At 41.9% G+C, this 14,707-nt stretch overlaps 1 protein-coding gene across 1 annotated transcript in view; it reads left to right on the top strand.

The window, feature by feature from the left end:
* POU6F2 (POU class 6 homeobox 2) overlaps window positions 1-9,450 on the top strand; it is a 37,364-nt gene extending 27,914 nt beyond the window's left edge. The window contains exons 4-5 of the mRNA XM_023738323.1: window positions 4,627-4,795; window positions 8,714-9,450. Coding sequence (XP_023594091.1) covers window positions 4,627-4,795; window positions 8,714-9,218 — 674 coding nt within the window. The 3' untranslated portion in view covers window positions 9,219-9,450. The remainder of the gene's footprint in view (window positions 1-4,626; window positions 4,796-8,713) is intronic.
* The last annotated feature ends 5,257 nt before the right edge of the window (window positions 9,451-14,707 follow it).

The following is a 14,707-nucleotide window of genomic DNA, read 5'->3' on the forward strand; positions in this document are numbered from 1 at the left end:
CATGAAATTGCAACCAAGTCATAAACCTGCCCATTACTGCACTGTTAAGTCTCGTTAAGCCCTGGGACTGGAGTAAAACCAGTTACCATCAAATCAGTTCCAACTCGTGGAGACCCCATGTATTTCAGAGAAGAATTGTGCTCCCTAGGGTTTTCAATGGCTGGGACCTTTTGGGAGTAGATCTCCAGGTTTTTCTTTCAAGGTGCTTTGGGTGAATTTGAACTGCCAAGCTTTTGGTTTGCATTTGAGCACATAACCGTCTGTACCACTCGGGGACTTGTGAGACTGGAATAGACCAGAGGAAATCCTTCAGATTAAAGACCTCTGCCTCATGTGCTGGCTAACTCAACTGATTCTATTTGATCTAGAGTTGGGGTTCATATGAGCCAAGATCACAAATTCACTTCCCACAAGGACTACTTAACTCTGCTCAGAGAAAATCTCTCCCCCAGCCCCAGACCACCTGGCCCCCTAGTTCCCTCACTCCCAAGATGTTTGCCGCTCGCCAAATGTAGTGGAGGTACAGGTGCGGGAAAGAGCAAAGGAGGATGTGCCTGCCCAGGAATCCCTTCTCACCAGGCCTGCCTGGCCTCATCAGTCTTTCATAGGTGGGGGAGCACGTTTCTGTGTCGTGGAACCTGGTGAATAATAATGCTAAAGGGTCAAGAAAAGACAATGCTTTGCAGAAGATGCCACACTCGGACTCGGTCAGGCTGGAACCACCTAAAGAAGGATTTCAGAAAGTGGGTTGTGGACCCCTGTGTCAGAATCACCTGTGATACTTGTTAGAAATGCACATTCCTGGGCTCCACCAGGTGATTTGTATGCCCACCAATGTAAGAAAACCAGAGTCCTAAAAACCAGATTGTTCGAGGAAAGTCTCTGTCTTTGTTCCTTTCCCTCTGTTTTGAACCTCGGTTGTCCCGCTTTGCAAGACGGCCAACGCCCTTCTCCCCACCTGTCAGAGAGAAGCGCAGCCCCTCTCTCATTGTACCATTCTGTACCCAGTGTTTCTCAGCTACTTTTTAATTATCACTGCCCCCCAAGGAGGCTTTTTAGATTATTTTTTCCTAATTGTCCCCCACCCCCCATGAAATCGTGGAGCCCTGGTGGTGCAGTAGTTAAGAGATCGGCTGCTAACCGAAAGGTCAGCAGTTTGAATCCAACAGCTGCTCCTTGGAAACCCTATGGGGCAATTCTACACTGTCCTATAGGGTCACCATGAGTTGGAATCAACTTGATGGCAATGGGTTTGGGTTGGGTTCCCCATGAAATTGTAACACCACAGTTATACTGCATATCTATTTGTATACCGTGGCCCTTGGGCGGGGAGGCACTGTCATTGTAATCTTTAAGATTTTTTTATCCTCCCCCGAAGAACCAATTTTGCCCCCTTTGGCTTGGGATCACCATGAGTCAGAATCGACTGGACAACAACAGATTTAGGTTTGTGTGTGTGTGTGTGTGTGTGTGTGTGTGTGTGGGTGGGTGTGTTTTGGGGGGGGATGGGCAATAGCAGCCACATTGAAAATGCATGCTTTAAATGCAGAGGTTAAAACTTAAAACTCTCTGGGCTCAGCAGGCAGATCGAAAAAAAACAATCCCATTGAATCATGAAGATCTCATGTGTTACAGAGTAGAACTGTTCCATAAGGTTTTCTTGGCTGTAAAGGTCTGCAGTTTGAACCCATCAGCAGCTCCATGGGAGAAAAAACCTGTTGATCTGCTCCATAAAGATTACAGTCTAGAAAACCCTTTGGGACAGTTCTGCTCTGTCCTATAGGGTCACTATGAGTTGGAATCGACTTTATGGCACACAACAACAACAATCTTTACAGAACAAGACTGCCAGACCTTTCTTCTGTGGCACCTCTAGGTGGGTCTGACCCGCCAACCTTTTAGGTTAATAGTTGAGGACAAATCATTTGCACCACCCAGGCCCTGGCAGGCAGAGGTCTGAGGAAAGTGGAGAAGAGGATGATGAGGCTCTAAGGGGCAGTCACTCAGGTTCCAGCTCACTGATTGTTGCACAATGCAACTGCAGGCCCAGCTCAGCCAAAGCTTCCAGAATGTCAAGAGAAGGTGAAAATCTAGATTTTTCGTTAGAAATCTTCCAATGTTTAAATGTTGGCAAATAATTCAAAATATTTTTAGACACTAGGCAAGCTAGGTTTTATTCACAGGCTGCTCGTCTGCAACTTCTGCACTAGGAATTTTAAAACGAAATGAGAGAAAGGGCTTAAGGCTCCTTTGTGCTTGGGTGTGACTTCCAAAGCTGCTCCAGGCTGGAGTGCTGGTGGGATTTAAGATCCAGAGGGCAACCTCCACAAGGGACAACCCAAACTGAGTCTTTCAATAACAAAATATTGTCAGCCTTCTAGGGGAAATTTTTGGGAGAAAAATTAGAGTTTTCATTAATCATGACTGCCAGACCAGTTTCATAGTCCTCCTGTCCCCAGCCCCAGCCTGGTCCATACACAGAGATTCTCAACTGTGCTATAGTGAAATATTCACCACTCCTACCACACACTTCCTACTCCAGCCACCAACATCCTTCCCAGCCCCACAATGCTTTGTCCCTTCCTGCATCCGTGCTTGTCCGTACTCTGTTCCCACTGACCATAACATGCCTCCTCCATTCTCTGAAAGGAGTCTGTAGGTGAATCAAGTGGTTAACGCACTCAGCTACTAACCAAAACGTTGGAGGTTCTAGTACACGCACAGATGCCTTGGAAGAAAGGCCTGGCAATCTACTTCCAAAAACTCAGCCATTGAAAACCCTACAGAGCCCAGTTCTACTCTGACACACATAGGGTCGACATGGGTCATAGTCAACTAGATGGCAACTAGTGATATTCTCCAAAAGCTGCCCCTTGGGTAAGGCCCCGAAGAAACCCCCTCCTGTCACCTGCCCCTTCTCTGCACATTCTAGTGTGGGCATCACACCATTAGTCCTTGGTTATACTTTGCCTGATATTCTTCTCTAATTATTTCTCATGCATTTGTATTGATCCCCCAACTCCTATAGACTGTTAACTCCAATAAGGCTGGGACTGCTTCTTATATTTCTCTTGTCCCCTCCCTTCACTCCAGTTAGGACACGCAGCAGTCCCTTAAATAATATATACAGACTGACTGTGGTGGTCATACCACTTCTCAATCATTTCACAACAAAATTATGACTAAAGGCATATACGAATTCTACAGGACTTCTTTTCAAATGTAAAGATGAAGGTACAGTAACACCTATTGACAGGATCAATTTTCCTTTGGCAGGAGAGGATCCCTCTCTTGCAATGAGAGAATCTATACATGAAGCTCCAAGCCCACCACAAATGTTAACATCCCTATTTAAAAGTCCTTGAAAAATTGGCACTTGGGATGCAAATGTTTATTTCTTGTCATGATAACAGGAGTTAGTCAGCCACAGTCGCTGGAAAGCACTAGAATTTACTGAAATTGATGGGTTATTGTGCAGAAAGAGGAAAAGAAAAACTTTTCACCTAAGTCCAAGGAATGAGGCAAAGAACAATAGAGGCAGCTCACGGGAGAATGGCTTCGCTACAGGCAGGATTGAGCAACACTTTGAAATCTTGCACCATCCGCATCCTATGCTGTCTCCAGCCTGGTGTACACTTTCATTTATCCGGGGATCAGCAGCGGGGGAGGGGGAGTTTCATTCTCCAGCTGTTGTGTCATTTCCCTCGATAAGTCCTAAATTGACCACGTTATCTGGCACCAAAGCAGCCTTCCTGTGGTAGGCATTTTTTTATTATGTGCCGTTTCAGGGGACAAAGGCAGCTGTGTCAGTAAACTGCTATGGGGGAAAAAAACAATATTGTTCTCACAGTTTCATAAGCATGCTCTTCTGAGGGGCTAGCGCAAACATACGAAATGAGGTAACACTACCATCTACTAGCCTAGTTTCAAGGAACCCTGGTGGTGTAGTGGTTAAGCCCTTGGCTGCTAACCAAAAGGTCAGCAGTTTGAACCCATCAGCCCCTCTGAGGGAGAAAGATGTAGCAGTCTGCTTCTGTAAAAATTACAACCTTGGAAACCCTATGGGACAGTTCTACTCTGTCCTGTAGAGTCACTATGAGTTGGAATCGACTCAACGGCAAAGAGTTTGGTTTGTTCTTTTTCAGCCTGGCTTCATTAGTGATCACGGGAGGGAGAAACGCCAAATACTATCTCCTTCAAGGGTTTTTTTTTTTTTTAGCGCTGAAGATCTCGATCGAGATATTTCAGATAGAATCCCTTCCATTTTCATATTTTTGCACATTTGAACGTATTTGCCGACAAAATGGAGTTGCCCCCCCTCCCCCACCCGTAGCAAGTGCTGTTATTTGTTAAACCCTAAGAAATGTGCTTTTGTGTTGTGAAATAAAACCACTGCTGTGGATTTATTTAGGATAGAAACCTCTCCAAGGATGATTTATGAAGGTGTAATGAACTGAGGATAGGGGCTTGGGTGCCTCACCTGGGAGACAAAGAGAACATTCCACGATACCAGTTTCCCCACTGCCGTGCCATTAAAGAGAGCCACTTTCCTATAAACCGTAATAAACGGCTATGACTCGGATATGTGTTGACGTATTGATCCTATTTTTAAAAACATCTCCACAGATCCTCAAACGGCAGCGGGTGAGGTGGATGGGGTTAATCTGGAGGAGATCCGAGAATTTGCCAAAGCTTTTAAAATCCGGCGCCTGTCCCTTGGCCTGACGCAGACTCAGGTGGGACAGGCTCTGAGTGCCACGGAGGGCCCCGCGTACAGCCAGTCGGCCATCTGCAGGTAACCGGCGCCCGCATCTTGTCACCTCTCCTGGCCGGGCCTCGTTTGTCCTCGAGGCTTAGCTTTTCTTCATCGGGTGGGCAAGGATGAGGGGCCGCGCATGGGAACAAAGTCAAGGGTAGCTATACGTTGGGATTGTTGGTATGTGATGGAAATGAAGGTGCTGAAACAGACTCGGGGTCCTGGCTTGATAACTCCTGTCAACTCACAAAGAACCTCCAAGGCGGTCTTGGTACAAGTACACAACCCCAGGCCAGGAGACTTCCCTCTGGGGCCACCCTCCTGTGTAGCGAGAGTCATCCTTTCCTGTCTGCAAGGAGGGATCCTGAGCAAGCATTGTAAAGCTGCCAGTCCTCATTTGTGTTAACACTCTCACCATCTCTGCCCGGGGATACCTCTCATGATTTTCCAAGAAAACGCACAGCCAAAAAAAATTAACCATCTCATTACCTGAAGGAAAGATTTAACTTGCCGTCTCAGACACAGCTTTCAAAGCACATTTGAAAAAGCAGCAGCTGTTTTCAATGGCTCAGAAAACGGTAGTGAGAATCTGGCCTACTGTGGTCCCCCAAGATTAAATAAACAAGTGACAGATCCAGCCTTGGTTGTGTTCAAGTTGATCTGGGTTAAGTCGTCAGTGGCAGACCCTGCTCGTGCATGTATGTGTTGCACTAATCCCTTGTTTATGCATGAGGTAACACAGGCACTTCAGTAAGAGCTTTTTCCTCTTGGGCAATGCCTTATGGGTCCTCCTCCATCAGGAAAAGCCAAGAAACCAACTCTAAACTCATTTAAGTGGATTTTGTTCTTGGTGATCCATGAAATGCTGTCTTTTTATCTGCTCTTTATACTTTTAATGTATTCCCCAAAGGATAGAAGTGTACTTTTCCTGCAGTTTAAGACTAAGGTTATAAATAACATCAGTATGGGGTAGTACCTTGCAGCTCACATTTTGCTCAATGATTTTCCATAAAACCCATTGATTGTTGTTAAATACAAAAAGCACCATAGGATCCTCTCGCTTCTATGGCCTCCCCTACTGTTTTTTCTTATAAGATACCTCCCTGTAGAAAATAACCTTTATTCAGTCTATACAAGGATACTACTGCTGGGAAATTTGTCTGAAGGCTTTATAACTGTCTATGTTATTCTGACCAACATGTACGGAAGCATCAGCACTAACAAACAGCATCAATGATATGAATACTGCTGCTCCCTGCTGGGAAACATTAATTTTCTTTCATCTTGACAGACTTGTGATAAAGGCAGCCACAGATTTTTAAGTTGTTGCCAATTTGTTATTGTTGCTAAACTCCTCTTTGGCTTATTTTTTAATCCTAAAATGTGACTTCCTTGTTTTGGTTTAAGTGCTAGCTAATCTTTTAACTAACCCCTTTAGTGTTTCTTGGGCATTCCCAATCAAATATGTTGATTTCTAAAGTCTTCCCCAGAGATGGGAGCCAATAAATCTATAGCTGGAATGAAAAGAGACCTTGGAAATTCACTGTATAATAAAACATGCCAGATGCCTTGACTAGCTTCCTTTTTCCAGCTTCCAGTGTTTCCTGAGGTAGCCTCAGGGGCGACCTACTGAGAAAAGAATGGAAAGTATTGAAAGAGACCTAGCTCTTACATTGGGACCATTTCAGTTAATTGAAAAGGTCGGAAGGAATCTGCATTTGAGCCTACAGCCCCAGCTGTCACTTTCTTATTACCTGTGGTATGTCCTAGGCGCTGCTTTGACAAGTCGCACAGAGGAAAAGACACTTCCAATGTCCTGGACATCCTTATCACAAGCTTTGCCCCTCAGTGCTATGGAGCTATAAAGCCTGTGTCATACTATCAAGAATTTAAGCTTTGGGGCTTTTATGGTAAACAGTGGCAAAATGTGGTATGTGGCAAATTAGCAGGGCAATGACAGTGTTTGGGAAGCTTGCCACAAGTGACAAGCTTATAAAATGGCATTAAATGGTTAGCTCCCTTGGTATTGAAAGCAAAATGTACTTCTTCCCTCCAGGACCAGCACTGGAAGTTGGAATTTTAAAAATAAGCAAATAACTTCTTGAATTACACATGGAAGTATATGCTGTGGGGATCACATTAAAATTTGATACTGTTTGTGCTGTTTATCACAACATAAGCTATCTAAAATACAATGTTAAAAATAAGATTATGGCATATAATCTTATGCCTATCCTATTGTCTTATAATCATATAATCTTATGCCTATCCTTTTGTGTTCTTTTACAAACATCCTATAAAACATCTTTTAACTGACTAAAGCAGGCTTACTTTTTTGCTCTACGAGAACAGACCCCTGTAATGAGATGCAATCTGCAACCAGACTGTTGTTTTTCAACGGTATTGAACACTTTAAAAGAGAGAGGGGAATTCTATGTAACCAAATGTCATACTGGATAGTTGTGAATTTGGATTTAGAGTAAACAGACAAACAAAAAGGAATGGGTACTTTTTTGTATTTCATCAAGAGTGAGGATGAATTTGGTACCAGGATGACCTCTTAAAACACTCTATGTAATTTTGTCCAAGATGCTTCATATTTTTTAAAGTCAATGTAGCAAAGAATTGCTGATGGCAATTGATATATAGAAGACCTCATTTACAGAAAATGGTGTCATTCAAGCACAGTTTGCAGATATCACACATTAAACACAGCTTGATGCCCTTGTACAAAAGCACATCATTACTTGGACCTGTTTGGAAGGCATCAGGTGGCCTTAGCACATCCTGGGGTGGGGTGTTTGTAGTAATTACAATGTGTCCAGCTGTTTGAGTGGAACAGTAAAGTAGCAACTGGCTCTGTTTTACCTGGAAAAGGAGCGTGTTGTTAACTTACCTATGGTGAAAATTGTTTGCTAACAAAAAAGAGAGAGTTAAAATGACACATACATGACAGAAAGACATAAAAGAAACTTAGCCCAGTTGCCATCCGTGACTATTATAATAACATTTTCATCACCAAGTCAATGAGGAGAATTTAAAGAAAGCCAAATGTTGTCAAAGAAGAAAATTTGGTACACTGTTAGCAGTGAAAGAAAGTAAGTTTCATTGAGGAATAATACAGCTCTAGCTGGGCAATGCTAAGTAAAAATAGAAAGCACTCCACTGTTCAAGCTGAGAGAGGGATCTGCATACACAGAGAACAAAGGAATGGTAGGGGGTAAATGATTGATTATAGGTAAGATCAACTTCAGCTTGAAGTCCTTTGAAATGTAAAGGTCGGCCACTTGGCTAGAAGCAAGTGAGTTACCTACCACCTAGGTGACTGGCACCAGCAGGTTGTACATGATTGCGGTCATGAACACATTTTTCCCAGAAACAAATTGTTTACATCTTGACACATTCTTTCCATGAACAAATGGTTTACATCCTGACCTTTTGCTTCCTGGGAATGCATGTTGGCCTTCTTTTGTCTGACAGGAGTGCCTCCAGTTTGAAACTTTTCCGTTTACAATGTAAAACATATAAAGAAATAATTTTAAATGAAAGAACATGACAGTTGTTGAGGTTGATGTCACTTCCAGGTGTTAATTGTTGCCTTAAAGATTCTAAGGATTGGGGACAAGGTGCTGGTATGATGAAAATTAAAAGCTTAGATCTCAGAGTTGACAGGAAAAAAATCCGATTTTGTTTTTTCTTTTTTCCCATTGTGATATCCTTGTGTCTTGCTGTCTCGCCCCTCCCTGACCCTCTCATTGTGTGTGGGTTGGGGGTTGCATGCTCTGGCATGAGGCATGGCGGGAAGGCAGGCATTGGCTGAGGGTGGGGGTGGCCACCTTGCAGCTGGCTGTTAATCTGGAGTGAATTAGCTCTGCCAGTCAGTCAGGCAGGCAGGCAGGAAGCCCACCCTGGCAGAGGACTCAGTGTAAGACTGTTCTTTCTCAATTTTCCCCTCAGACACACCATCCTGAGAAGCCACTTTTTCCTACCACAGGAAGCCCAAGAGAACACTATAGCTAGCAGTCTGACAGCCAAACTGAACCCTGGCCTTTTGTATCCTGCCAGGTTTGAAAAGCTGGACATCACCCCTAAAAGTGCCCAGAAGATCAAGCCGGTGCTTGAGCGGTGGATGGCTGAGGCTGAGGCCCGCCATCGAGCAGGTATGCAGAACCTGACCGAATTTATCGGGAGTGAGCCATCCAAAAAGCGCAAGCGGCGCACCTCCTTCACACCCCAGGCCCTTGAGATCCTCAATGCCCACTTTGAGAAGAACACACACCCCTCTGGGCAGGAAATGACCGAAATTGCTGAGAAGCTGAACTATGACCGGGAAGTAGTTAGAGTTTGGTTCTGCAATAAGAGGCAAGCCCTGAAGAACACGATTAAACGCTTAAAACAGCACGAGCCAGCCTCAGCAGTCCCTCTGGAGCCCTTAACAGACTCTCTGGAAGAAAACTCCTAAGGAGACGCCCACCACATCATCAGACGCAAAATTCACAGAAACTCACTCCACCCTTGGTACCTCCAACAAACAAAAAAATTAAAAAAAAAAAAAAGTCCCAGTCATCACCCTTGTAAGTAAAAGACTAAGAAAACTACCAAGTGGACAGAATGGTTTATACATGTCCGTTGGTTTTCCAAAAACAAACAAAAAAAAATTTTTTTTTGAAAGTTTTTAAACAAGGAATATACCACACTGAAGGTGTGTGTGATAGGATAGTTCCCTCGCCCCACCTGTCTCCCCAAAGCATTTTCTAATGGACTTAAAGCAAACCAAATAACCACGTACTCTTTTCTGTATATTAAGGAAATGTGAACACGTTTTAAGGAAAAAGAAAAAACAAAACAAAACTAAACCAAAAAAAAAAAAAAACCCACACACGAAACGACATAACAGCAAGCAAGCAAAAACTTTTACCTGTTAAAAGCGAATACAAGCCTGCCACCTGGAGGAAGGACTGCATCCTTTCAGGTACCAAGTGCTGATTCACTACGAAACCTATTAACCAAAGTCTGAAACATGGCATTGCAACCGCGATTGTTAGTCTACTCTTCTCTGCGTGTAGAGTTGTGTTATGAATTTTTACATTTGTACTTAACGGAAAAATATGAAGCCTGATTTCTCCCATCTTCCCCATCTATTGTTACCGCCTATGTGATGGGTGTTACTGTTGAAGCCATCCTGTGAGTCTCATTATTGGGTTTTTCTTTGGGTGGGGTGGGGGTGTTCCTTTTTTTTGTTTCTTTCTTTCTTTTTTTTTTTTGTGAGGGGGGGTCATCCTGGATCGTGTGCCAAAGCATCTGTTGCTTTCTTCTCACTATGACTTGTGGGTTGGAGAAAAGAAAATGGAGCTCGCATTTCTCTTCTTTCCTCCATTTCTCCATCGCCCCTCGCATGTGGACTCCAGGGTCTGCTGGAAGGCCACAAACATGGGGAGGAACAAAGTGTCTTTTCTGCTCATATCCTAGAGAAATGCAGCAGAGACTCCAAAATAACTAGGGCTTTGCTCAATGAACTGTCAACACTGGCATAAGCTGTAATTGTGCTCACTGTCCACACCAGAGCTTGGGATTTTTCTCAGTCTGTTGGCCACGTACATGGAGAGCTGACCAAAACTAATTTTGTAATATAAACATAAGCTGCACATTTGGTTCAATACTTACATCTATGTTATGCTTCTGTGCAAAGCAATTTCTCTCAGAAGTCTGATAGCCAAAGAAATGTCTCAAGATTTCAGTCAAAATACACACACAGTATGCACACGCCCATTTACACACACACAAAGAAAGAATCTAAAAAGAAAGTGATGGTCACAGGATTATTAAAGGCTATCGTGTGTCCTGTTAATCTCATCTTTTCTGCTACTTCTTTCATTCCAATAGCAATGGCAGACTTTTTTTTCAGGGGAGGGAGCAATTGCTCTTGGGATCTATAAATGGAGCAGAAAGTTGGCAGACAAACTCAAACCATTGGAATTGGGGGACGGGTTCTTAGGGAAAAGGAAATTTTAACGGTGAAGTATCCACTTACAGAAAAACTAGAGGAGTGGCTTATGGAACACACTGGAATAGCCATCACTATTAGAACTAGAGGATATTCCATTTTTAAAAATAACTTACTCAAAACATCTGCAGGCCAAAATAACCTAAGAAGCCAGAAGGAAACGTTGAGATGTGAGGCTGGTTAGCACTTGGCTCCTGCAGTTCATGTCTTTGTCCAGGTATAGGTAGAAGGTTCTCAGTTAAAGGAGCAGGGAAAAAAGACCTGGCTACTTGCCTGTTGTTGAAATGGAAATATTTCCGAATGATTAAGTAATAATCATACTCATGTATTATCTAGAAGTAAAGTTCGAAAGAAAAAAGGGAAACCCCACCTCAAGTTTTCCAACTGATTAGAAATGCCATCTTCCTCACCTAATACGCCCTCTCCCCTACGGGGTTGGAGTTTTTCTTGTTGGCTCCTTTGCTGGTTATATAAAGGCCTCAGTATATTTGTACCTCCAGGATGGATTCATAACAGCAGTCAGGAGACTACCAGCAAAGAAACTAAAAGAAATCCTGGAAGTGGAACCAGGTGCTTGTAAAGGTGTTTCCAGTTCACCAACTTGATGCTCAGTGGACAATAGCTGGCCTGATCTTCAGTGCCCACAACATCATGGTGCCCATTTTGCCTCCTCCAAAACTGCACAAGTACCAGTAACCCAGAAACTCAACAATCTATTGATTAAAACAGATTTTGTGTTCTCCTAGGACCTGCTCCAAATTCCATCAAGAAAAGCTCTCCAGGAAGAGAAGTAAACAAAATGACATACGATAGATGCTAAATGTTTAAGTATATGCTGGCAGCGGTTACATAAGGCCTGCTCAGTTCTGAGATCTAAAATTGGGAGGGTATAACTAGGACAGTGAAAATATAACATAAATGTAACCTTCCAGAGCAGAACAAAAAAGAAAGCTATTCATCCCACAGTCGTAAAACCATTCACGTGCAGTGATTTTTTTATAGTTTTATAATTTTGTATTGTTTTATAAATTATTTATAAGGTGTTGTAATGCTTCTTATATTAATTTTTTACAGATAAATTTTTTGCTATGAGGCATAAAACGGTGCCTGAACAGATTCTTAGGAATATAAATTATAATGTATAACCCATAAGTCTTTGGGACCACACCTATCGCTTAATTTTATCATGACATTTCTTATCTCCACTTGTAAGCAACTTCATATGCCAGTAGCATCTAAGTGTCTTTTATGTTTCCATAAACTGAAGGTAGAGGTTGCCACCAACAAACTATAAAAGCCACTTCAGGCGTGTATGATTGTATTTCAAGCTTCAATATTGTTAATATTTTTAAATTATTGTCATCTTCATTTTCTTCATTACTTGAACAACAACAAAAAAAAGACAACGGATGCTATATTTTACACTTGTTTGGGGGTTGGTTGGTTCGTTTGTTTTCCTTTTTCAACCTAAAGCATTTTGAACAGTTGGAAGTTTTAATCGCATTGCAGGGTTTTGATTTCTTTATGTTGTAATCACACAGATACACGTACACAAACACACACACAAAAGAGAGAACAAGAAAGCAAAAGGAGCTAAGAAAAAAAAAGTAGAGGAGTATCAAAGAACTCAAGCTATAACCAAAAAAAAAAAAAAAATCGTAAAATGCCTTTGCTCGTCTTCTCTACGCTGGACCAAAGCTCAATGTTTGTAGGTATATGCATATTGTATAGATATGGCTAAATGTTGCTGACAATCTTGCAATACTAAACTGTTCCTATTTTAAGAAAAAAAAAAAAGAAATACAAACTGTTCATCAATGTTTTACCTCAGCACTCTACTTGTACCCAGTTAATGAGCAAGCTTAAAACAAATGGAGAAAAAGGAAATTGATTTTCATTTCAAAGTTTGACTGTAAAATCTGTTTGGATAACATTTTGTAATCAGCTTTTTGTCATGTGATTTGCTTGTCTTCAACCTGAAATTATGTGAGGCACATTTGTTTATTTGTTGTTAAGAACGTGATTTTTTTTTTTGTCCTGTGTGCTGTGATCTAGACTGGTCACCAGGGTCATGGATGAGGCACCACAAAGAGGTCTGCTGCTCCGTGCCCGGAGCAGGCAGCAGGAAGGAGGGCAGGAAAATGGACTGGGTGGTTCTGAAAAATTCATCATGACGAGACACTGACATGATGGACTTGTGACCAAGAAGCCAAACTGGATGTTTTAAAGCTCCTTACTTGCTCTGACATTGAAACCAAAGTTGATGTATCTGCACAGGTTGCTTAACGTTTAAAAAAAAAAAAAAAACTGACAAAACTGTACTTAATCTAGAGCAATATCTGTATGGTCAGTAAAGCTGCACTTTGTGTATTTCTTAACAGCTTCAGATCTGTCACTTTTAATTTGTACCATAAAAAATAAAGAATTGTTTGACATGAGCTTCCAGGCTAAGTGTGTCTTGAACTTGGATATGTCATTTAATTGTAGGCATTTAAATAAGCATAATTACAACCTCAAATGTTAAGAAAAGTAAGATTCAAGACAGCCTGGTTAATATCACGATTATTTTACTTTTCAAATAAAATACTATATTAATTAGGACTCCTTGTGGTTGCAAGTCACAGAAATCCCAACTCAAACTTGCTTAAACAAAAAGAGACTATACTGTTTTACTTAACTGGGAAATCCTGTTGGGGATCTCAAGCACAGTTGGATATAGTGGTTCCAGTGACGTCGTCAGAGCCCTGCCTGTTCTTCATGGCTTCCTTCTCAGATTTATTCTCTGACCGTCAACTTCAGGACGTTGAGTCATTGCCCATCTCTGAACTAAGCACTGTTGCCAGGAGATGGTGCACTTGAATTGGCCATTCAGTGTCATAGATTCATCCCTATCCATGGTGGAGTGATGGGGACCTCGTGATGACGACCTCCCAAGACCAAATAGAATGAAGGAGGAAGTCTCCGTAAGAACCAGAAGACAGAAGATGAGAAATGAGAGTGGGCAGACAAAACTCATAGGCGCCCCGGTCTGCTGCTAACACCTAGCTTTGTGCTACGTGTTGTATAGGGTTCTGCTAGGAAAGAGTTTTGCTGCTCTTAAGTAATGTTGTACTTGCATGTTCTGGAAAATGTAGGCGTTTGGCATATGCTCATTTTTGATCTTTAATATAGTATAAGGGATGAGTTAATGTTATATAAAGTACTAATGCAAAAGGGAAGTAGGAACATCTTGCTAAAAGTGACAGTAAAAAAATACGTATTTAGAATCACAATCCCCATGTTTTTAATGACCCTTAGCAAACTTTTCTTACGTCACACGAAAATCCATATTCCAACTTCATGTTATGATTGATAAGAAGCACTGTGGAGCAAGCACCAGAACCAAAAATCTGAGTGCCCATGCATTATAAACGAGCAAGGAGTGTGGCCAGGAAACTCCAAGGCTGACTTTAAGAGAAGCAAAAGAGTGCTGATGTTTCTGCCCCCATGGGTGGGAGAGAGAAAATAAAACCATTTATCAGCTTTCTTTACATCTGAAATAGTCTAACGATATTTTGGACAAAGACCCTGCCTATGATTATGTCTAAAAATATCTCCTTTAAAAGACAGTTAAGTAACCATCATTTAAATTCAATCATTCCATATTCCACAAATAATCTGCTAAACACCTCATCTGTGCCAGAAACTTCTATGTGCCAGTGACTTAGAAATAAACAAAAATAATCCTTGCCTCCAAGAAACTCACATTCATTGTGCAAAAAAACCCAGTAACATTTCTCCAGAAATTGAAATCCTGACATGTTTCTTGCACTACAATATTTTACAAATAAAATAAATTTCAAGTTAAAATGATGAAAAGCAGTTCTGAGGCCGATTTGAAACCGAAAATGAGTGGGTAGGAATAACCTAGGCACCAGTATCTGTGTAAAATTATTCCAAAGCTGTTC

This window comes from Trichechus manatus, unplaced genomic scaffold, assembly GCF_000243295.1.
Source record: "Trichechus manatus latirostris isolate Lorelei unplaced genomic scaffold, TriManLat1.0 scaffold00114, whole genome shotgun sequence".
Lineage (NCBI taxonomy): Eukaryota > Metazoa > Chordata > Mammalia > Sirenia > Trichechidae > Trichechus > Trichechus manatus.